Raw genomic sequence first — 24,388 nt, 5'->3', positions numbered from 1 at the left:
CCAAAAAAATAATGCTTTAAGTATCAAAGATTTTAGGCCTATCAGCCTAGTGGGCAGTGTGTATAACCTGTTGTCTAAGGTTTTAGCTAACAGATTGAGGCAGGCGCTGGATAAACTTATTTCAGAGTCTCAAAATTCTTTTGTTGGTGGCAGACAGATTTTGGATTCTGTGCTTATTGCTAATGAATGTTTAGACAGTAGACTGAAACATCGTACTCCGGGGATGGTGTGTAAGTTAGACATTGAGAAAGCATATGATCATGTGAATTGGGACGCTTTGTTTTATCTGTTGGAGAGGATGGGCTTTGGGGATAGATGGAGGAGATGGCTAAAGACTTGTGTCTCTACCGTTCGTTTCTCTGTTCTGGTTAATGGATCTCCTACTGGTTTCTTTAGTAGCTCTAGAGGTCTCAGACAAGGTGATTCTTTCTCCCCTTCTTTTTCTTTTGATCATGGAGGTTTTAAGTCGTATCTTGAAGAAAACCGAGGAAGGGGGTTTAATTCAGGGTTTTCATGTGGGCCCTGTTAATTCGACTGGTATCCGTGTTTCTCACCTTTTATTTGCTGATGACACCATTCTTTTCTGTGATGCCTCTAGAGAGCAGATTTTTTCTATTAGGCTGGTTTTGACTTGTTTCCAAGTTTTTACTGGTTTGAAGGTGAACGTGGGGAAAAGTGAAATTGTCCCTATTGGGGAGGTGCGTAACATTCAGTCTTTGGCTAATATCCTTCAGTGCAGGGTGGGCACTTTGCCTATGATTTACTTGGGTATGTCATTAGGTTCTTTGTACAAAACAGCCTCCATTTGGAATCCGATCCTTGAAAGGATGGAAAAGAAGCTTTCAGGTTGGAAGCGGCTTTATTTGTCAAAGGGTGGTAGACTTACCTTGCTGAAGAGTACCCTTTCAAGCCTTCCGACTTATTACCTTTCCCTTTTTACTATCCCTAAAGCTGTAGCAACCAGATTAGACTGCATTCAAAGGAACTTCTTGTGGGGTTCTTCAGTTGAGTGTTTCAAATATCCATTAGTGGCCTGGGAAAAGGTTTGCTTATTGCGTGAGCTGGGTGGTTTAGGAATTCGGAAGTTGGCACCTTTTAATCAGGCCCTATTAGGGAAATGGCTTTGGAGGTATGGCCATGAAACCTCGCATCTGTGGCGAAGGGTCATTGCCATGAAATATGGGGAAGGAAAAGGGGGTTGGTGCACTAGAGCTTGTAATAGGGCTCATGGTTGTGGGTTATGGCGGAGCATTAGCGAAGGATTGGAAACTTTCGCAAAGCATTTCTCTTTCGTGGTGGGGGATGGTGCTCGTATTCTGTTTTGGCATGATAAGTGGACTGGGGATGTTCCTCTCAAAATTAGTTATCCTCAGTTATTTTTGTGTTCAGCTAATAAGGAGGCTTGTATCTCTGAGGTGTTAAGCCCTTCAGTGGGTGTTAATGACAGAGTGGAGTTTAAAATTTCAGAGTGATTTCAATGATTGGGAGTTGGCGGATTCCTACTCATTTCTTCATTTCATCCAAACTCGTATTCCTAGGGGTGGAGGTTGTGACAGTCTTTGTTGGGATCTTAATGGCAGTGGGAAGTTCGATACTCGGTCCTTTTATCATAAGATTCGAAATGCAGATCCTTCCACCTTCCCTTGGAAAGGAATTTGGAAAGTTAAGGTTCCTAAAAGGGTGGCTTTTTTTATGTGGACTGCAGCCCATGGTCAGATTCTAACTTTGGATAATCTTATGCTTCGTGGTCGCTTTTTGGCAAATCGTTGTTGTTTGTGCTGTAGCAATACGGAATCTGTAGATCACCTGTTACTTTTCTGTCCAATAGCTCATTCTTTGTGGATGTATATGCTTCGGTTGTTTGGGATCAAATGGGTCATGCCAGGTTCAGTTGTGGACTTATTATTTTGCTGGCATCATTGGCTTGGGAAGCATAGCTCTGATATTTGGGATTTAGTTCTAGGTTGTTTAATGTGGACTATTTGGACTGAACGGAATCGGCGGTCTTTTGAGAATGAGGAGAAAACTATGGTTCAGTTATTAGAGTATTGCCAACGGACACTCTTTGATTGGTCTAGATGTTGGGGTTATTCGGATTGTTCTACCCTTTTGGATTTTCTTTCATCTATTAAAATAGATTAGGGGCTGCTCCTTTTTTTTTTTTAGCTGTTTTTTTGTTGGTCTTTTTTCCTCTGTTCACTACCGTGAACCCTTTGTGTTTTCCTTGATTCTCTTTTTTAATAATATTCTCTTCTTACTTATCAAAAAAAAAAAAATGATCATAATAAAATGATAAATTATTTTTTAGCAGTTTTCTGAGAAACTTCTGAATATTCTTGTCACATTTCTTTTCTACTTGATGGAGAGCCTCTCCAGCTTTCTTGAAAACTTGATCAAATGATCCCTAGCCTCATATATTTTTCTTGATGAAGTTTGCTTTTTGGGGATCCCAACTCCTTAGTAGAATTTCTCTTTGATAATTATGAGTGTGTAATACAGGTAAATGATAAGGGTCAACTTCGCCTTAGCCGCCGAGTACTACTTCCTAATACAGAACCGGATAGTCCCAATGTAAAGCAGCAAACAGATAGCTCCACAAAAGATATAGTGGCTTCTCAAAAAGCACCTGGCAAAGGCTCAGCTAAGAAAGTAGTGAATGTTCCAAAGGATGGTTTAGCTGAAAAGAACATTGAACAACTTGAGGATAAAATTAGCACACCAAATTTAGAAAGTGCCCCTGAGAGTAATCCATCAGAGGACGATGCTCAACTCCCTCAAAAGAAGTTCATCAGAAGATTGGTGAGCCCTGCCAGAGATAGGCCCGATACAAACAAAGACAAATCAAAAGGCAGCAGTAAAGCAGTCAGTAGTGTCTCCAGCAAGGATGAGCATAGTTTAGTGAATGGAGAGGCTAAAATTGGGTAGCAAGTAAATTGGGTACAGATACATGTTGTTCCCATTTCACATGGTCTGAGTGACGGTGCAAGAGGCTTTATGCTAACAGGAAGCAATGGTATGAACTGCCTTTCTATCACATATTAAAAAAATTACAAAAAATTGCTTTATAATCCTTTTCTGCCAATTCTATTGGCATGAAAGAGCTACTTATCATTCACGGATTCAGTTCTTGAATTTTACTTATCATTCACTGATTCGGTTCCCTCATTCAAGAATTGAATACCTCATGTATTGTTCCAAATCTTGCTAATGAAGGTCTATATTTTCTTTTTTGTCCTTTGATCTATTTTTGGGGTGAAGGGATCAAGGTTCTCTAGATTTCCTAGGGTACTATACCTTGTAGAGTTATCTAAATCCCCACCCTTCCTTTAACAAATAAAGGTCAAGATTATGCCACATCAGCAATCCACTAACTTAACTAAAACTTAATGCTTATAAACCAAAAAAAAAAAAAAAAAAAAAAAAAAAAAAAAAAAAAAAAAAACCCACTTGCTAAACCAATATAATTCACAAACTAAAAAAAAAAAAATTGCCCCTCCCAGCCTCCCTCCCCGCTCAGGCCCTCACAGTAATGGATCCAGGTTCTGTGACAGTTCCTGGATTGAATCCAGTCTGATTTTGATGGATTAGGTGGCGGTGTTTGATTGGAGCTTAGGGTTGGCTGTGGGTTGGGTTTATGACGCCAGATATTTACACCGTGGGAGGGGGAGAGTGGAGCTTCAGCGTTAAAAATCAAAGCTATCTCTTAGATTGGCGTCAGAGATTACATGAAGTCTGAGAAATCAGTTTAATCAAAATGATTTATTAGTTATTACCATTATTTTGGCCTATTATCTATTTGAAACGATTTAACAATGGCATAGAAAGTTGTGAAATTTTCAACCAGCTCCTGTTGCAATCTTTGTTCACTAATAGTCTGGGAGTTTAGGTTACAATTTTTGTTTCGTTTATTAGAGCAAATTTTTTTCCTCGCTAAATTATCTTGGTTTAGCACGTGGGTTTGTTTCATTAATTTTGTAATTTTTTTGCTTGTTTAGAAGCATTAATTTCTTTTTAAATTAGTGGATTACTGATGTAGCATAATCTTGACCTATTGTAAAAGTAAGAGTGGAGATTCAAAGAACTCCGTACGGTAGAGTACCCTAAGAATTGAAATTTTATTGTAAAAGAAAGAGGGGAGATTTAAAGAACGCTACACAGTAGAGTACCCTAGGAAATCTAGAAAATTTTGATCCCACACCTAATGCCACCTGATAAGCTTAGATAACAGTTGTGTGCAGGTATGGACGGGATTGTTTTGTTTTCCTAATGATGTCTGATGGCTTTCTACTTTTACAACTCATTCAAATTCAAACTCATTATTGCATTTTTGTTTTTGGTAATTTGTTGAGGATTTATAGCCAGCCCAAAAGTCTGGGACAATGGATTTGTTATTGTCATTTTTAATTGATAAGTTTAACATGCCCCCAATAAGTTTTGAATCTATGACCTCACCTTTCACCTGGTGTGTTTTTTTCTATTCTTCTTGTTTCTTTCTATAAAACTTTAGGTCTTTGTGTCAATATTTTTTCGTAAGTCTGCTTTATCCCTGGTGAGAAGACATTCATTCACTTTCTTTCCTGATCATTATGTACTGATTAAGGTGTGGACAAAATATAATTAATAGTCAATTTTTCCAAGCATGAAAATAAAAAATGTAATTTAAATAAAAATCATGTAAATTTTTACTTAATGGCTGTTGGCTGACTGATGGATGAATGTCTTTGACAGGAAGAGTTCAAATACCATATTTTGCCGACGGCTAGGATAAATTTTATGATAACCGTAGCAAATTGAACCTTACAGTTATGGCTTTCTGATCAAGTGTTTTGTAAAAGAAGGCTAAGGGGCAAGGGAAATATATTGAAGCAAATGACTTCAATTTAGAATTCCCATTTTTGGTGTTGCGTGTTAAGTGTCTCGCTAAAATGCTTTGAAGTTAATGGTGCTTCGTCACTGCTGCTTCAACAGTTGCTTTTGAAGCAGTCAAAGAAGAATGCTCCTTCCTATTCAATTCTCTTATTTATTGCTAGAATGTAAGAGTACAGCTTCTGTTGATGTTAATACAGTCATTCTTTCTATTGACTATTGTTCCAATGGCGAGAAAACTGTTGTTAATAATGCATTGGTCTCTCTGTCTCTCCATGAACGATTTATTTTCTGGTCACTTCCAAAACCCCGGAGCATACTAGTTATGGCAGTAGCCTTATTTTGCAACTTTCCAGGTTGACTTAGTTGGAAATTGTCAGTGACGCCCCAACACAATTTGAAGTAGGTTCATTTGCTAGAAGCTATCTGCAGGCTTTTCTTGAAAACGTATTCCATTTGTATTGGTGATGTTAGAGCAAAACTATGTTCCTGTCAACTACTATTTGGCTTACCTTATAAATTCCGTTCTCCTTTTTACTTAGCATATAGGCTGTGGCGTATTTAAGTTCTAACTAACTTTTTCTTTTTCTTTTTTTAGTAGTGTTAGGTAGTCATTGTGATGACTGACTGCAGAGAAAATTATTTGTTCGAATTGAACTTGAGTTGTCTGGTTTGTAAATATAACTAATTGCTAACCCGTGCGGCATAGTTTTGAAAAATTACATTAAAAGTTTGGTCAAAAATAAAAACTTCAAGTCACAATGCCAATTAAAATACACTTTGATCATCCTTTGGCAATTCAACTAAAATAATGGAATTAAAACAAATGAAAGTGCAAAAATTTTCAAAAAATTGTGTTCATTGGACATGCAAAATTTTGAGCATTTCTTGATAAATAGCATGCTTTGAATGTGATGCAAGGCATTTCAAGCAACTATATGCCTATATCCTAATCCACTTGTAACTAATTAGTTAGTTAATTAGAAGATTTCTTAAGCATTAACTTATAAGATTTAGACACTTGTCGACAATCTAGAGGCTACCAATGCCAAACAACTAGTATAAGTAGGAGAATGTAAGCTTTTTGTAAATTAGTTTTGGTAGTTGAATGAATTGTTAGCCTTTGTGTGCTATTTTGAATTAAGTTTTCTTGCAGAGGTACTTATTCACTTATCAATTTGTTCTAAGTAACTCAGCCTTTTCATTGTTTCTAAATCATATACAAACAGTCCATCACATCCCCTGCATCAGTTTGGTATCAGAGCTTGAGATCCTTAGGATTCAAGTTCATTTGCAATATGTTTCTTCATTTTTTTGTCAAAGAACATATCAAGATTCAATCTTGATTGCTTTTCCTAGTCTAAAATGCCTCTCTTAGAGCATTCACAATAGTGGTGCTATTTTTTTTAGCTATTTGGCATCACAAAAAGTTATTTTATCTATTTTACTTACTCACTTTACAAAACATCCAGTAGCAATGGATCTATTTTAGTTTTTAATACAATAAAATAATATAAATATCACAATAAAATAATATATTAACTACAATAAACAACAATCACAACCACTGCCTACCACCACCGACTATTCTACCACCGCCACCATCGTTGCCCCACCACCACCGTTGCCACATGATAGCAAATAATCGTCTAGTGTTAACAAATGATTTTTTTAATCCCAAATTATATTTATTCATTTTTTTTTTTTTTACTAAAACAATTTCTCAATCATCATGATAGCAAATAATCATCTAGTGTAACAATAATATTTTGTTTTAACCCCAAATTATATATATACAAATTTATCTTTTGACTAAAAAAATTTCTCAATCGTCATGATAGCCTATTATCGTCTAGTATAACAACATTATATTTTTTAAACCAAATTATATATATACAAATTTATCTTTGACTAAAAAAATCGTCTTAATTGTCCGAAAGCAATCTTGGAACAATATGAACTATGAAATTGAGGAACTTTATAAGAAAATATATAAAATAAAACACATATTACAGCTAGAACAATATAGTCCATAGATTACTCACATACATAACTCAAACTAAATTACAATAAAACTCACACACTCGCACAAGTTCCTATGACTCATGCTTCTCAACATATAAAAAAAGAAGTTCCTACGACTCGCAATTAGTTTGTAGTAGCAAGAAGCCATGGTGTTTGGGAAGACAAGGAAGGATAAGAGCAAGAAGCAAGCTATTCTTGTAGTAAAGGAAGATGATATTGTAGCTAATGGACCAAGGTGTAAAAGGGTTCAAAATGGCTTAGACACTGAAGTGGAATTGTTGACGAGGCAATTACAAGCCTTGACTGAACAATTGAGAAGAGATAGGAAACAACACAATCAACATGATGTTGCTGGAAGTGCAACTTCAAATGGGGGGATTATGAGCAGTTCTTTGTTCATATTCCTAAGCAAAAACAAGAGTGGCATAACCGCAGTCTTATGATGGTTCAACCAAAGATGCCAAACCAGAATTGGGAATCAAGATTGGAGATTGGATTCCCTCTATTTTATGTCAGCTTGGATCATGAGGAGTTTATGGATTGGCTTAGCCAAGTTGAAGAGATCTTTGCTTGTTATGATATTCCAGAATCCAAGAAAGTTAAATTGGCAGCAACTAATTGGAGAGGCAATGCGAGATCTTGGTGGGAGCAGTTGAAGATTCAAAGATTAAGTAGAGGAAAAACCAAGATTCATACTTGGGAGAAGATGAAATAGAAGCTTAGAAAACAATTCTTGGCTTCAACTACAACCATACCCTTTATAGCAAAGTGCAAATCCAAGATGTCCATTTCCTCCAAAACGGTTAGACTGTTTCAGAAGCTTTCAATAGGGTAGTGTTGATTGAGAATCATCAAGTCAAGGGGGCACAATCAGTTCCTTTCAGTTCTAAAATCATTGCTCGAAGTGGTGATGCAACATCCAACTTCACCAAGAAGTTTGAAAATGGATCAAATGTTGCTAAATCAAGTAAGGCTTCCAAGGTACCAGCCAAGAACCAACTTGTTTTGTCAAAGGGTGAAACATTGGTTGTTGAAGAGATAGAAGATCAAGACTTTCTGGTTAAAGAGTTAGAAGACCAAGACATTGGACATCTTGTTTTTAATAGCTACATTAAAGAACAAATTAGTGAGGGAGGACAAGAATTGACCGAAAGCATAATAAGTATGGTAGAATCTGTGCATGGTCAGTATGTGAAAGAACGAGCAAATGTTGTTGTTAAGGAAGCAAATGAATCTCCATTAGCAACAAGGGTTATGCAAGTTCTAAAACAAGAAGTGGAAGATGATAGACAACATAAATGTTATGTTCTTTGTGAGGAGGTAGTCATGAATGGGTTCCATCTGTTACATAGATGTGAAAAATCATATGAAACTATTGTGGGTAGAAGGTGCAACACACATAACATGTACAAGCTAGTGCATCCACACTCCTTGCAACCAATGAAAGGGAAGGCAAGCCCCAAGCCAATAGTCAAGATGAAGAAGGTTGATTCTCTAGTGAAGAATAAAGCCTAGTAGTGTCAAAATATGCATGATTGATCATTAGCAAAGCAAAACACTTAATGTTCAATTTGGTGTACATGTTTTACAATTGAAAAGTCAACCAAACTTGAGGACAAGTTTGCTTTCAAGAAAGTGAGTCCTCTTAATGCAAATGCATCTACATTGGTGTTTCATTTGTGTAGGACTTGGTTGTGCAGAAGCATCAACCTTTAGTGTGTTGCAACAGCAGCAAATTCATCATACAAGGCAACTGTATCATCCTATAACTTCATACAAATCGTGTAGCAACCAAGAGCACTTGAGATCAAGTGCTTCTTAAGAGGGAGAGTCCTGATACAGGGCATTTCAAGCAACTATATGCCTATATCCTAATCCACTTGTAACTAGTTAGTTAGTTAGTTAGTTAGTTAGTTAGAATATTTCTTAAGCATTAGCCTATAGGATTTAGACACTTGTCAACCATCTAGAGGCTGCCAATGCCAAACAACTAGAATAAGTAGGAGAATGTAAGCTCTTTGTAAATCATTTTTGGTAGTTGAATGAATTGTTAGCCTTTATGTGCTATTTGAAACTAAGTGTTCTTGCAAAGGTACTTATTAACCTACCAATTTGTTCTAAGTAACTCAGCCCTTTCATTATTTCTAAATCATACACAAACAGCCCAACACATCCCCTGCATCAGAACGTACAAAATTATGTGAATTTTTCGGGTAATAGTGTTCGTTAAATGCACAACTTTCTTTTAAAAAAATGTGTACGTTAAACATGCGTAATTTTGAGTGTTCTTCGAAACATTGCGTACTTTTAATGTACAAAACTATGTAAATTCTTTAAGTAATAGTGTTTGATAAATGTGCAATTTTTTTTATTTTTTTTTTTTTGAAAAAATGTGTATGATGAACATGTAGAATTTTGAGTATTCTTCTAAAAATTGTGTAATTTGCACTTACAAAATTATGTGAATTGCTTGAGTCATAGTGTTCATTGTATGTACAATTTTTTTAGAAAAATTGTGGATGTTAAACGTGCGAACGATTGAGCATTTTTCCAAAAATTGCATAGTTCGAACGTAAGTTATTATGTAAATTCTATGATTTTTAATAATCATTAAATGCACCAAATTGTGGAAAAATTGTGTTCGTTGGACGTGAAATATTTTGAGTGTTCATTGATAAATTGCGTACATTGAACATATAAAATTATGTAAATTCTTCGAGTAATAGATTTTGTTGAATGCGCAAAATTTTTTGAAAAATTGTGTTCCTTGGATGTGCAAAATTTTGAGCGTTCCTCGATGAATAGTATATTTTGAACATACAAAATTATATAAATTTTTCGAGTAAAAGTGTTTGTTGAATGCACAAATTTATAAATTTAAAAAAAAAAATTAAAAATGAATGTGTTGAATGTACATAATTTTGAGCATTCTTCAAAACATTGCGTATTTTAAATATACAAAATTATGTAAATTTTTCGAGTAATAGGGTTTGATGAATGTGCAATTTTTTTTAAAGAAAAACAATTGTGTGAAGAACGTGCGGAATTTGAGCGTTTTTTTGGATAATTTGCACTTACAAAATTATGTAAATTGTTTGAGTCATAGTGTTCGTTGAATGTGCAAAAGATTGACCATTCTTCGAAAATTTGCGTATTTCAAAGTTCGAATGTATATTATTATGTAAATTCTTTGAGTAGTAGTGTTCGTTAAATACACAAAATTTTTTGAAAAATTGTGTCCGTTGGAGATGCAAAATTTTGAGCGTTTCTCAATTAATAGCATGCTTTCAACGTACAAAATTATGTAAATTCTTTGAATGACACTATTCGTTAGGAGAAGGTATTTGGTATCAAATAATACAGTGTCAGCGGTATTAAAATCCAATAAATGTGAGACATGTCAGCAAAAAAAACCGATCCATTAACAATTGAAAGACATGTGTTAGTGGGTAGTTATTTTTGCACATGTCTTTCATTTATTGAGTTTTGATATGGATGACGTGATATCATTTGATACAAAATACTTTTTCGTTCATTAGATGATCTTTTCTTTTTTAAAGTGTGTATGTTGAACGTCATAATTTTGAGCGTTCTTCGAAACATTGCGTAGTTTAAATGTATAAATTTTGTAAATTCTTTGAGTAATTGTATTTGATGGACAAGCAATATGTTTTTTGAAAAATTGTGTGTGTTGAACATGCAGAATTTTGAGAGTTCCTCGAAAAATTGCGTAATTCGCACTTACAAAATTAAGTAAACTGCTTGGGTCATAGTGTTCATTCAATGCGCAATTTTTTTAGAAAAATTGTAAACGTTGTTCATGCAAAAGATTGAGCATTTTTTGAAAAATTGCATACTTTGACCATACATTATTATGTAAATTCTTTGAGTAATAGTGTTCGTTGGATATGCAAACTTTTGAGCGTTCCTAGATAAAGTGTGTTTTGAACGTACAAAATACATTGCCACGTGTCATTGCCATATGAGTCATGATAACTCAAAGACTTAATGTGTGACTTGATTTCATTTGCTGATTGTCCACCATTGACACATCACCACCGAAACAATTAACCAATTTGTATTTACATCTATAAGTCTTTTCTCATTCTCTATGTCTCTCTTTCTCCCTTCTATGTTTTCTTTCTATCTAATAAAGTAGTTTGATAAGTGCTCTGTAGATTTCTAAGTCCTAAAAGTCTTTTAGTGTTTGCTTCAATTCCAAGAGAGTGACCACATATACGGTTAAAAAACCATACACTTCAAAATCAATGTTGAGGTCTAAAAAAAAAAGGGTCATAGTGAAATAAGCCTAAAAAAGAACAAGTCCAGCCCAAAAGGAAAATTCAAGCTAAGCCCAAAGAAATAGATACGGGAGACCCATGAGGGAATAAAAGAAAGGCCCAGAGGATCCTGAAGCCCAGAAAAAAGAAGCATCCAAAAAAAAAAGAGGACCACGGCAAAGTATAAGAGGCAAGGATCCTCAGGAACCATTAATAAGCACGGATCCCTTCAGGTACAAAGAAAAAGGAAGAATGGGACAGATCGATAGAAAGAAGACAGAATAAGAAAACAAGAAATAAAAGCAAAACACGAGCGACCTCTCATGGCACAGACAGAAAAGGCCTCGGGGAACCAAGACAGGGAAGAAGAATGATAACAAACGACTTTCAAAAATGGCAGAACAGGATTCCGCCCAAATAGGAAAGAAAAGGAAAAGTGGAAGACACCAGAAATGGGGATGCCAAGAAGGGCATACCTCAGCACGTCCCAAAGAAGATGGCCAACCGGAAGTTTTCAAAAGAATCAGAACTGAGAGAAGGAAAGAATGAGAAGAAACGGAAAAGGGACTTACCGAGACGATGGGGACAGGACATGCTCTGTTTGCAAAAGAGCTAAACAGGGGAACCAATGGTTCCCCGGGAAGCCCAAAAAACTCCATTATAAAAGGAGGGGATGGGTTGTGAAGAAGGGAGCAGCGAAAAAGTGAGAAACATAAGAAAGAAGAAATTCTCTAGAAAAACTATCAGAAAAATCGAGAGTGAAGAGAAAATATTAAGGGAAAAACAAATATTGCTTCCCGGTATCCTGTAAAAGCCACTATTGCACATACTCGGATTCAACGAGAATCAAACTTTACAAGTTTTGAAGGCTGAAATAGTCATTCAAGACTGCAATTTTTGAGCTTGATTGAACCTTGTATCACGTCCTAGTGAGCTTTCTGTAATCAAACAGATAATGTATTAATGAAACATTGCTTCATATTTCCCAGGATCCCCACAGCATTAATTTTTATCGCTTTGCTAATCCTGTCTCTTTCCTTCTAAATTTACCTTGTTAATTTTTGGCACTCTTCGATATCCTTGTTTGTCATTTTCTTTATATTGTCAGGAGTATTCTTTGCATTTCACTTGATTCTTAAACAACTCGTTAGCTACGGTGAGTCAAGACCCGGTCCACCAAATCCTCATTTTCATTTAGGCCCGGGATCCTTGAGCCTGAGTGTCACGAAAAGGGCACTCTCACATTTTGGTGACTCCACTGGGGACTGGGCAAAGAAGAAGGAAGAAGCAACCCCTTCACAGAGAATGCCTCCAAGACAAAGAAACAGTAAAGGAACTAATGTGCCACCTACGGCCTCTGAGCCCGTAGGAGAAAACGAGATAGCTTCCAAGCAAGGAGGTGGGATACCCTTGGTAGGACAGGAGGTTGTGTCAGAACAAAGACACGCAAGGCAGGAACCAGACCTCATGGCCAGGATGACAGCAATGTTAAAGAATCTGGAGCAAGAAGTTCGTCTTCTCAAAGAGGGCAGGACACAGGAAATCAGAGACAATATTCCCCCTACTGGCCAACAAGATGGGACACAGCCAGAAGAAGGGTCAGCAGTGGGAGGAAGAGCCAACCCTCAGTACTTGACACTGGCAGATGTCAATGCCCTCCTGGAGCAAGAAAGGGAAAAACTCTCAAGGATCCCCAAGTAATTCTCTCGGGATCCCCCGTTCCCTCCAGAACTTCTTGGCAAACCATACCCTAAGGGGTATGAACCCCCAAAGTTCCATCCTTTCGATGGGAGGAACGGAAGTGTCGTGGAACATGTGAGTAGGTTTGTCCACACTATGGGCCCCTATGCAGGAGACAGAGAATTATGTCTCAGGGAATTCGCCAAATCCTTAGTGGATAGGGCATACACTTGGTACACCACGCTAAGACCCGGGTCCATCAAAACCTGGGATGAGATGATGGAAAAATTCTGCGCCAAATATTACCCTGGTAAAGACAAAATCACTTTCCAGAATCTGCAAATGGTGAGGCAGAGACCTGGAGAAGATCCTGTTCAATTCACCAAAAGATTTGAAGATGTGTCCCTAGACTGCTATGGGGACCATGAAGAAAAGGAGCTCGTGGAAACCTGTATAGCCAACATGCTTTTTGATTATAGGCTCAACCTTGAAAACCTATGTATCGCGCAGTTTGCTGACCTGTTACAGAGAACCAGAAGGACGGCGCAAACTATGAGGACAAAAAGACTGCCCGCATCCCAAGCTATGACAGCATCAGTAAGAGAGAAAAGGAAGAGACCAGATGGGAAGGTGTTCGAGGAACCACCAGTGATCCCATGTACAGCTGAGGAGTTAAGCCATGTCCTAGACAAATGGATTGGAGATGGGGTTGTTAGGCCATTCACTGTGTCCAGACCACCAACTGAAGAAGAAAGGAAGAACCCTTTATTTTGCAGAATCCATAATTATGTCAAGCACTCCACCAAGGATTGCTGGACCCTTCGCAGACTCTTCCACAAAAAGTTGAGAGAAGGAACCCTGGAGCTCACTCAGAAGGAGCCGGAAGTGCAGAGGAACCCCTTGCCTAACCACAAAGGAAAAGGGGTGGTAGCAGTAGTAATACATAGGAACCCAGCAGAAGTAGGAGAATCTGAAGGATCCTTCCACCCGAGCACAATCAGGACCCTCCAGAAGAATCCTAAGTTCAGGTCACTATTCAATCAATTAGGATTCGGACCAGAAGCAAGAAGGGTGGCCACAGAGTCTCTCATGAGCATAGCAGCAGATTCAGGGATGAAATGCTTTACAGCTGAGTCACATGCTAGTCGAGCTTTCCTGGAGACAACCAATGCAATAAGCTTCACTGATGAAGACATGGAGATTGAGCACCCAGACCACCGTAGACCCCTTTATCTAATGGCCACCATAAACGGCGTTCAAGTCAGAAGAGCACTGGTGGATACAGGAGCATCACTCAATCTCATAGTCTTGAGTACCCTGGAAGCTGTTGGCTTAGTTGACAGAAGGATCCTGAGGGCTCCCATGGAAATAACAGGATTTGGAGGATCGGTGGAATCAATAGAATGATACGTGCAGCTAGCCTTAAGGGTAGGGCCAATAGTAGCTTTGACAAGGTTTCATGTGATTAATGCAGAAGTTTCTTATCACGTGTTGCGGGGACGCCCGTGGCTTCATAAACATCGCCTTATTCCATCCACGTTCCATCAATGCATTAAAGGGAGACTGAATGGAAGGCCCATAAGGATCCCTGCTAACCATAATCCTTTCAGCCAGGGAGAACTGAACTTTGCAGAAACAATATTCTATGATGAGTTGGAGCCAGATGATGAGAACCCTGCCCCGGGGACCCCAGGGGCACCTATCCTAGAAGAAGAAGAAGGAGGGAGGGGCACCCGTGACCTGAGGAACCTTCTAGAAAGAAAAAGACAAAAGAGGGAGCCCAACTCTTCAGGATCCCGAGAATGTGTGGTGGTGCGGGAACCTGGGGGAAGGCTGATCTATCGTTTGTGAAGGTGCGCGGGACCCGAATGCATTGTGCAGGAAGGTCCCGGACCACCAAGCTGCATGATGGCCCAAGAAGGAATCCTAGAAGAACTAGTTAAGGAGGCCCAGATTCAGCCTGTGGAAGAATTAAAGGAAATAGATTTAGGGACAGAACCAGGATCCCGAAAACCTGTCTTCATTAGCAGTCAATTGGCGGCTCAAGAAAGAGAAAAACTGGTAACCTTGCTTCAAAAATACAGAGATGTGTTTGCATGGACCTATGATGAAATGCCTGGTCTAGACCCAGGGTTGGTAGTCCATTCTCTTAATGTGGACCCAGGAATGAGGCCAGTAGTCCAACCAGCTAGGGTCTTCCACACTGAGGTAGAAGCTCAAATAGTTCAAGATGTCAAGAAATTGCTAACAGCTAGTTTTATCAAACCCATCCAACACCCAAAATGGCTTTCCAACATTGTACCTGTGAAGAAGAAAAATGGTCAGATCCGTTGCTGTGTAGACTTTCGTAACTTGAACAAGGCATGTCTTAAAGATGAATTCCCCTTACCCAATATCGACCTCCTTGTAGATTCAGCTGCAGGAAACCCAATGTTCTCATTTATGGATGGGTACAGTGGATACAACCAAATCCGCATGGCAGCCAAAGATGCAGAGAAGACAGCATTCAGAACTCCGATTGGGAACTTTTACTACACTGTAATGCCCTTTGGCCTCAAAAATGCGGGGGTTACATATCAACGGACCATGACAGCCATTTTCCATGACATGATGCATGAGGAGATGGAAGATTATGTAGATAATATTGTGGTCAAATCAAAAACCAGAACAGGACATTTCCAAGTACTTGAGCAAGTCTTTGAAAGATGCAGGAAGTACAAGTTACATATGAACCCCATGAAGTGCGCCTTTGGAGTGTTTGCTAGAAAGTTCCTTGGGTTCCTAGTACATCACAAAGGGATAAGCGTGGACCCAGCCAAGGCCACAGCTATCGCCACGATGGGAAGACCAACTACTGTTAGGGAACTCAAAAGTTTCCTGGGAAGGGTCTCCTATATTAGGAGATTTGTGTCTGGTTTAGCCTCAGCTACCGCAGGCCTATCCAAACTGTGGAAAAAGGGGAATGAATTTACCTGGGGGACAGAGCAGCAGGAACCTTTCAAAGAATTCAGAGCATCATGAATCATCTGCCCACCCTCCAGGCACCAGTACGTGGGCGACCTCTGTTGCTATACTTAGCATCAAACTCTCAGGCAATAGGAGCTTTGCTGGCACAAGAAGATGACCAAGGAAATGAGCAGCCTGTATATTATGTAAGCAGAACACTCAAGGATACCGAGACCAGGTACCCCAGAATAGAGAAAGCCTGCCTAGTGATCATTTATGCATCCCAAAGGTTGAAGAGGTACTTCTCAGCTCACCAAATCCTCTTGGTAACCAAGTCCCACCCCATAAAAGCGCTCCTGCACCAGCCCCTTCTCACAGGAAGGATAACACAATGGCTAGTGTTGCTCTCACAATATGATATAGGTATAAGAACTCCCAAGGCTGTCAAAAGTCAGGTCATAGCAGATTTGCTAGCTCAATTCCCAGGAAAGGAGGAAGGCCCGCTGAGCGAAGAAATCCCTGGTGAGGTAGCAGTGATGGAGATCCTAGGGAAGAAATGGACCATGAGGTTTGACGGGTCGGCTACAGCAACTTCAAATGGGGTAGGAATTGTACTAAGCTGTGAAAATGGGAATATCATGCCCCTGTCTTTCAAGCTTGGTTTCTCATGCTCTAATAATGCAGCTGAATATGAGGCATACTTAACTGGGTTGAATATAGCACTCAGCATAGGAGTGAAACATATGAGAGTGTTGGGAGATTCCAATCTTGTAGTCTCCCAAGTGAAAGGTAACTTTGCATTACGGGAACAAAGCTTAGCAGCCTACAGGACTTGGGCACAAAGGCTGGAGATGAAATTTCACACCTTCAGCATAGAATACACTCAAAGAAGTGAAAACAGGTTTGCTGATGCGCTCGCCACCCTGGGATCTCAAATACCGTTTAATGGGAGGGATACGCTGATAAAAATAGGAAGGCAGGAACATTCTATTGTAAGGATCCTCCAAAGGATGTACCCCGGAGAGTCCAAACAGTGGGACTGGAGGGACGAAGTCAAAGAAAAGATGAAAGAGGTAGGTCCTAGAAAGAACATCAAAGAACTAATGGATTACACTCAGATAGAAGGAGAATTGTATAGAAGGCTGCCAAGAGGGATACTGTCCAGATGTATCACCGAGAAAGAAGGAAAGTCGAAACTAGAAGAATTACACGCCCAAGTATGTGGAGTTGTAGAAAAGGTCAGCCTATACAGAAGGATGCAACGCATGAAGTATTACTGGCCAGATATGGACAAGGAAGCAGCAATCATACAGGGGAAATGCCAGGAATGTTGTTTGGCAATTGATAAAGAAGAAAGCTACGCGGTGTTTATTGTAGAAGATTGGCGGGTTCCTTTCATAGGATACCTGGCTCAGGGGATCTTGCCAACCGACAGGAAACTAGCCCACAAGCTCAAAAAGTTAGCGTGTAGGTATTTCCTGCATAATGACATTTTATTCAAAAAGGGATGCCATGGGGATCCCCTCAGGTGCCTGGGACCAAAGGAAGCTAGAGAAGTAGTCAAAGAGGTACACTCTAGAGATTGTGGAAGTCACCCAGGGAAAAGAAGGCTGTACAAGCAGTTACTGTTGTTGGGATATTACTGGCCAACGATGAAAAGGGACTCTGAGGAGCTGGTCAAAACATGTCATGCTTGCCAAGTCCTAGGAGATGCAATTCACACTCATCCAAATGTCCTACATGATATGACGACGCCATGGCCTTTTCATACTTGGGGGCTCGATCTCATAGGGCCTATAAACCCTCCATCCAACGGTTATATATGGATCCTGGCAGCCACGGAGTACTTTACAAAATGGGTAGAGGCCATCCCCTTGAAAAAAGCTACTGGAGCAGCTGTGGCAAATTTCATTTGAGACCACATCATTACAAGGTTCGGGATCCCCAGAAGATTGATCAGTGACAATGGAACCTCATTCATAAACAAAGATATGAAGGGATTAACTGAAGCATACCACATCAAGCATAGAAGATCTACCCCATATTACCCACAAGGAAACGGCCAAGCTGAAGCTACTAATAGGGTAATGTTGAAAATCCTTAAGAAAATGAAGCATGAGTATGGAGGGAATGGAGTGACCATCTGGCAGATGTGCTTTGGGCATGTAGAAGCTCTGTAAAGACAGCCACAGGATTTTCCCCATTCTCCCTGGTCTATGGAACAGAAGCCATCAGCCCCGTGGAGTTAGTCATTCCTACACCAAGGGTAATTCTGGAGGAAAATCAAGGAGAAAGTGAGGACGCAAACAATGAAAAGAGGCTAGCAGATCTGGAAGGGGTAGAAGAAGAAAGAGAGATGGCCAAGAAAAGGAGCCAGAGATACCAGCAAAGAATGACCAGAGCATATGCACAAACAGTACGCCCAAGAGTGTTCACTGAAGGGCAATTAGTACTAAGGATGGTGGAGCACGTGAGGAGGAACCTGCCAGGGCCTTCCAAGTTCACCCCAAAATGGGAAGGACCCTACATCATCAATGCAGCTCATGAGAGTGGGTATTATTACCTTGCCAAAGAAAATGGGACAATCCTGACAGAACCCATAAACGGGAAATGGCTGAAGCAATACTATGCATAAGGATAAGGGGATCCCGGTACCTCAGGGTCCTTTTACCAGCTTCACTATCTGCTAAGTTCTTTTTTTTTATTTTTATCTTTTTATTTTTTAGCCTTTATCATGAATTCTGGTCTAAGATAATTTTGTTCAGGAACATGTGATAGATTGACACTTTGTGGTCAATACTGCACCAAATGATTTTTTTTTTTTTTTTTTTTTTGTTCCTTAAAAATGACCATGTTTTAGTGAAGTTCTTGTTTCTTCAACATTTAAATCTTTCTTTAAATACTGCAAAGATCAAATTTGGATAGATTTAAGGAAGGATACCTGAGTAAAAAAAAAAAAGTATGTAATACCCTTTTACATATGGCCCAGGATCCACCTCACAAATAATTTCAGATATCCCACAAACAGTTCCAAGTGCATAGGTCTAGGACCACAGAATAAAAGCAAAGTATCTAAGATACCTAGCCTAGCACTTGGCAAAAGGGGAACCTGTCAAAGTTCATGAACTGGGACCGTATCTCAAAAAATATATATACATAGGAAAGGATACCAGCGTACCCAGTTCAGTACTTGCATAATAGATTGCCGGGTACCTGGACCAGAACTTACAGTGAAGCCTGTGGAAACCATGGTCCAGGACTCAGGAAAGAAAAGAGTCATAGGAAAGAAAAGGCAATATATCAAAGAAAAGGGCAGATTCACATACTAAGAAATGAGAAGCAGTTTTGAAACACAAAAAAAAAAAAAAAAAAGCAAAGAGTATAGCAATGTTCAAAAAAAAAAAAACTTATACAACCCCAAATTGTTTATGTAAATCTAAAATAAGCTAAGGAATGAGGCCTGCCAACAAGGAGGCATCCGGAGAAATAACAGGTACAGTCAAAGTAGAAAGGATCCTCTGCCGCTTGACCTTCAAGTCTTGTAAAACCTTGTGAGCATGAGCCAAAACTTCCTCAACAGCAGCTATCTCAGTGTTTATACTCTTGAATGATTGCCTCTGAAACAGCATATGAGCCAACAGACGCAAGTGATTCAGCAGAAAAGACAAATTGAACTTGGCCTCCAGAAGGTCTTGCACCACCCCTCTCCACTCCAGAAACTTTTCTTCAGACAAAGAATCTACAGAGGAATTCCTCAGGGAAACCAGCACGGCACACAGCAACTCCAAAATATTGCCTAGAAAGATGCCTCCCCTAAAGCCACTGGTGAAATCCCCGTGACTCTTGAGCAGACTCTCTAGCAGCAGCAGGCCTTCCACAGGAACAGAGAAGCGCAGGAAGCTGCCATAAGAAGACCCAAAAATATGGAAGTGGCTGGCAGGAAGACTGTTAAATTCCAAGAGATCAAAGCGAGTCAGGAATGAGGAAAGCCCTGAATCAAGATCTGAGGCAGCCACTTTCGAGGCATCCCCCATCACTGTGTCACCACTTGCAGAGACAGGGGGACTTGCAGCCTTTCGCTCTGGATGAAGGTCAGCAACTTGAATAGGTCTCACAATTCCTTCAGGGATAACAGGCTCAGAACCTGCAAAGCCTGTATCAATATTCAAAAAAAAAAAAAAAAAAAAGGAAAAACAGATTTATTCTTAAAAAAAAAAAAGGAAAAAGATGGACAAACCAGTTCCGGCTTCTTGGGGCAGAGCCTCTTCTTCTTGATCCCCTGACTTCCCCGAGGATTCTGGGAAAGAACATAAGGCAAGTTGAAGAAAAGGTGAAGGACCAACGGCAAAATGGCTAAAGGAAGGAATAGATGCAAGGGGCTTCGCCATAAAAGAAAAGGAAAGAGAAGAGCGAAGGGGAGGAAAGAAAAGAAAGGGAAACACAATGGAAGCAGCTCGCACTCACCTTCTGAACTTTCTGATTCTAAAGAAGAGGCAACATTGGGAGCGGATTTCTCACTGGTTTGACCTAAAAGGGAGAAAGAAAAGGAGGAACTCAAAAAAACTGGAAAAGAAAATAAAGATATAACGTTATTTCAAGGAAATAAGGCTTACCTGTTTGTTTGGATAAAGTAGTGTCTCCCAAAGCGCCTTTATCTGATAAGGATTGAGGAAACACAGTCCTGATAGGACTAGGAGTACGTTCAAGATGGGGACTTTGAGATGAAGGGATCCTAGAGACTTTGGGATTCTGAGAATCCTGGGAATCTTGCATCGGTTGCCCGGTTTCCTCAGCTGAACCACCAGTAGGGGACTCCTCACCCACAACAGGAAAAATAACGGAAAGAGCTATGATAGCTTCCTCTCCCAGAGCCTTGCCAGTCATAGGAGGGGATACCTCCACCTAAAGGAAGAAGAAGAGGAAAAGGCAGCGCCAAGTAAAAAAAAAAAAAAAACAACGGGAAATGCTAACAACACAATGTCAGAACAAAAGGAAGAAAACAAAAAAAAAAAAAAAAAAAAAAGGGCACACACATACCACATCGTCACCAGAAGATTGGCTTTTACCCTTCTTGTGATCAGACTTGCGCTTGGACTGCAAAGGAAATCACCACTCGTCAGCAAAATAGAAATAAGTGCAACAAGGTGAACAGGTAAAAAAAAAAAAAAAAAAAAAAAAAGAGAAGAAGGAAAGAAGTCTTGCCCTTCTCTCTCTCTCTACAGATTCTTTGGAAGTCTTTTGCTTATTACGAGTACGCCCAGAGGGTCCTAAAGGAGGCTGGGATACCAAACCAGAGGATCCTAAAGAACCATGGACTAAAGCAGTCACAGGAACCTGGGAAAAAGAAGACTCTACCTTGGTCTTCTTCCGGGTCCTTGAAACCAAAGGTTCCTTGACATCCTTGCCTTTCTGAGATGCCAAGTGTGCTTGAGATTTCCCAGTTTTTCTTCTTTTTGCCTCAGAACCTATCTCCACACCCCTGTACTTTCGCCAACATCAACAGCTTTCATTTTCTTCGGCCTGACGTCCTTACCTTTACTCGGAGCAGTGGCAGCACTTATTGTCTCCATTGCACCTTTCTTGATGGGCACTCCAGAAGAAGCGCCAATGATGAGACTATCACCCAGCCAAGTCTCAGGAAAGTCCTGTCCATAAGCCACCCAACCTCCCCTAGAGGCATGCCACTCTGCGAACCCAGTCTTGCTGCTTGCAACAGCAGAAACAATCCCAGCAGTAGGAAGGGATAAACGTCTATTGGATGTCGGAGCAGAAACAATGCTAGGATTCGGGGCTTCCCGAACTGTATCAGAGCCAACATAATCAACAAAAGACTTTTGTACTCTTCTCCAATAACTGGTATAGCCGCTAGAAGTAAAGACTCCTCTCTAGGAGTTAGGCACTGCAAATTGGGGGCTCCTCCGTGACCAATAAGAAAAGGCCTGCAGCCTCAGGAAAGGATCCAAGGAAGGAAGGGATGGCACCATGTCCTTAAAGACTGGAGGAATGTCTTGGTCAAAACCAAATTGTCGGAGCACCTGGTGTGCTGAATAATGAGTATATTTTGCGCCACTTGAAGAAGGCACAAGAAGCCAAGAGGGGCTAATGTAGGCAAGATAAGCCAGACTGCCCTCATCACCACGGCGCAAGTCAAAGGTATTACCTGTAGAAGATAAAAAAGAAGACAACACAGAATCACACGCGAAGCCAGGACCAAACTCACGAAGGGATCTCCAATGTAAGCTCCCTGCTTGATCAAATAACTCCACAAGATTAAGGCCACCACCTTTCAAGCTAATCCAACGAAAAATGATGGGAAAGGCATTGGTAGAATTGCCACAAAGACCCTTCACTATGTCGGGGGATCCTTGGAACTTGTCCTTCACAAATTTCAAATTCTTGCACTTGGCCAAAGTAGCTGCAAAACGGTCCCACATGAAAATCTGAAGAATGGCACAGTGAAGAGATGAAGTGATCACATAACAAGAATCACCCTCAGTCTCATCTCCATGAAGCTGGTCCAATTGAGAGTAAACATGACCCAAAAACAGAGGGGCCAAAGGATACTAGGTGCCTCGAGCCAACTTGATTGCCAACGGAAAAAACGAAGACTTAACTCCGTACCCAGGGAACTCACTAAACAAAAAATTACTAAGCCAAAAAGCCAGAAAACCGGCCCACCTCACTTCCTTATCCTTCTCACGAGAAAGGGTCATCACCCATCTCCCCATCCTAGCCGGCTTACCACCAGAAGAGGCAGCGCGACCACCAAAATGACCAAACAATTTATCCTCTACCACGAGATCCTCACCAGAAAGGTTAATATCAAACGGGCTCTCTTCACCAAACACCGGGAGGAGGAAGTTATTAACCACATCTTCCAAGGTGATCGTCAATTCACCAGATGCCTGAGCCCTTTGGCGTCTCTGAAGCCCTCAAGGTTTCTGAAAATAGCCACTGCCTTTAGGATACCGGCGCGCTCCAAGCGACCCACAAACTCAGCATCAAACAGTTCCTTGTCTACCCATATAGGCCAGCCCTGAATCTTTCCCGGAACAAAATCAAAGAAAATAGGAACCGCCTCTCGAATTCCTTGTCTAATCTGGAGATCGAAAATCTCTCTAGGGTCAGGAACCTGGGCGGAACCAGCGAAACCCGCTTGGCCAGAAAACATCCAAACATGAGGGGATGGAGGAGCCTCACCATGAGATATATGAGGGAAAAATAAACTGGGAGAATACCAAGGATCTCGTAAAGGGAAGGCCGGACGTTCGGTAACCTCGTGAGAATCACTCGGAGCAGAACCAGAAGAACCTTCACCCTCAGAAGGACTAGGAGTACGCTCTCTCCTCTTTCGAGAAGAAGAAGAAGCCATTGGAACAACACGTACTATGAGAAGAAAGGAGATTGAAAGTGCGAAAAGGAGGAAGACCAGAGTAACAGAGAAGAAGAGAAAAGGAAAGAGAAACTCAAAGAGTGAAAGACTCAGAGAAGCAAAGTGATAAGATGAAACGGCTACAATAAAGGCGCAAATAGCAGTTGGGGAAAACAGTTCATGGAAAGACGCGCCAGTTGCAAAAAGAAATTTAATTTGAAGAAGGGATTAATCAGCGATTATTAATGAGAAGTAACGGGAAACGAGAAAAGTGGGTAGAGGAGTTTTACTTCAAATACTCAACTGCCACGTCCCGTGTAAAGAGGAAGCTGCAAAAAGTAATAATTATAAGGGAGTGCGACACGCAAAAAGGAGGTGACCAAAAGCAGCAGAAAATGGCCAGGATCCCAAGTAAAAAGGGAAGGGAACCCAGTAGAAGTTGAGAAAAAGGGGATCCCACGAAAATCTTAGGAAACCTAAATCACTCACGCGTGGGCTTCAGGCAACCCACGAGCTCGGGGGGCTAAATGTTGAGGTCTAAAAAAAAAGGGTCATAATGAAATAAGCCCAAAAAAGAACAAGTCCAGCCCAAAAGGAAAATTCAAGCTGAGCCCAAAGAAATAGATACGGGAGACCCATGAGGGAATAAAAGAAAGGCCCAAAGGATCCTGAAGCCCAGAAAAAAGAAGCATCCAAAAAAAAAAAAGGACCACGGCAAAGTATAAGAGGCAAGGATCCTCAGGAACCATCAATAAGCACGAATCCCTTCAGGCACAAAGAAAAAGGAAGAATGGGACAGATCGATAGAAAGAAGACAGAAGAAGAAAACAAGAAATAAAAGCAAAACGCGAGCGACCTCTCATGGCACAGACAGAAAAGGCCTCGGGGAACCAAGACAGGGAAGAAGAATGATAACAAACGACTTTCAAAAATGGCAGAACAGGATTCCACCCAAAATAATAAAGAAAAGGAAAAGTGGAAGACGCCAGAAATGGGGATGCCAAGAAGGGCATACCTCAGCACGTCCCAAAGAAGATGGCCAACCGGAAGCTTTCAAAAGAATTAGAACTGAGAGAAGGAAAGAATGAGAAGAAATGGAAAAGGGACTTACCGAGACGATGGGGACAGGACATGCTCTGTTTGCAAAAGAGTAAAACAGGGGAACCAATGGTTCCCCGGGAAGCCCAGAAAACTCCATTATAAAAGGAGGGAATGGGTT

The 24,388-nt window shown here is 40.3% G+C and overlaps 2 protein-coding genes across 4 annotated transcripts in view; one reads left to right on the top strand and one right to left on the bottom strand.

The window, feature by feature from the left end:
- The window catches only part of LOC126693113 (polyribonucleotide nucleotidyltransferase 1, chloroplastic), a 68,776-nt gene extending 63,658 nt beyond the window's left edge, over positions 1–5,118 (top strand). For 2 of the 3 annotated variants that reach the window (XM_050388991.1, XM_050388990.1), the window contains one exon: positions 2,500–3,230. In XM_050388991.1, coding sequence (XP_050244948.1) covers positions 2,500–2,925 — 426 coding nt within the window. In that variant the 3' untranslated portion in view covers positions 2,926–3,230. Of the gene's footprint in view, positions 1–2,499; positions 3,231–4,728 lie in introns of those variants that run through there. The other variant, XM_050388992.1, reaches the window with a different exon arrangement.
- A 14,102-nt stretch (positions 5,119–19,220) lies between these two features.
- LOC126690893 (uncharacterized) lies at positions 19,221–20,689 on the bottom strand. The gene is made up of 2 exons (XM_050386008.1): positions 20,035–20,689; positions 19,221–19,941 (listed from the first exon to the last, which is right to left on the bottom strand). The coding sequence occupies exons 1-2, from the start codon at positions 20,183–20,185 to the stop codon at positions 19,244–19,246; spliced, it is 849 nt and encodes a 282-aa protein (XP_050241965.1). The 5' UTR covers positions 20,186–20,689; the 3' UTR covers positions 19,221–19,243.
- Positions 20,690–24,388: the final 3,699 nt, after the last annotated feature.

This window comes from Quercus robur, chromosome 7, assembly GCF_932294415.1.
Source record: "Quercus robur chromosome 7, dhQueRobu3.1, whole genome shotgun sequence".
Lineage (NCBI taxonomy): Eukaryota > Viridiplantae > Streptophyta > Magnoliopsida > Fagales > Fagaceae > Quercus > Quercus robur.
The sequence above is the reverse complement of the archived record's forward strand: the minus strand, read 5'-3'. Positions and strand labels throughout refer to the sequence as shown.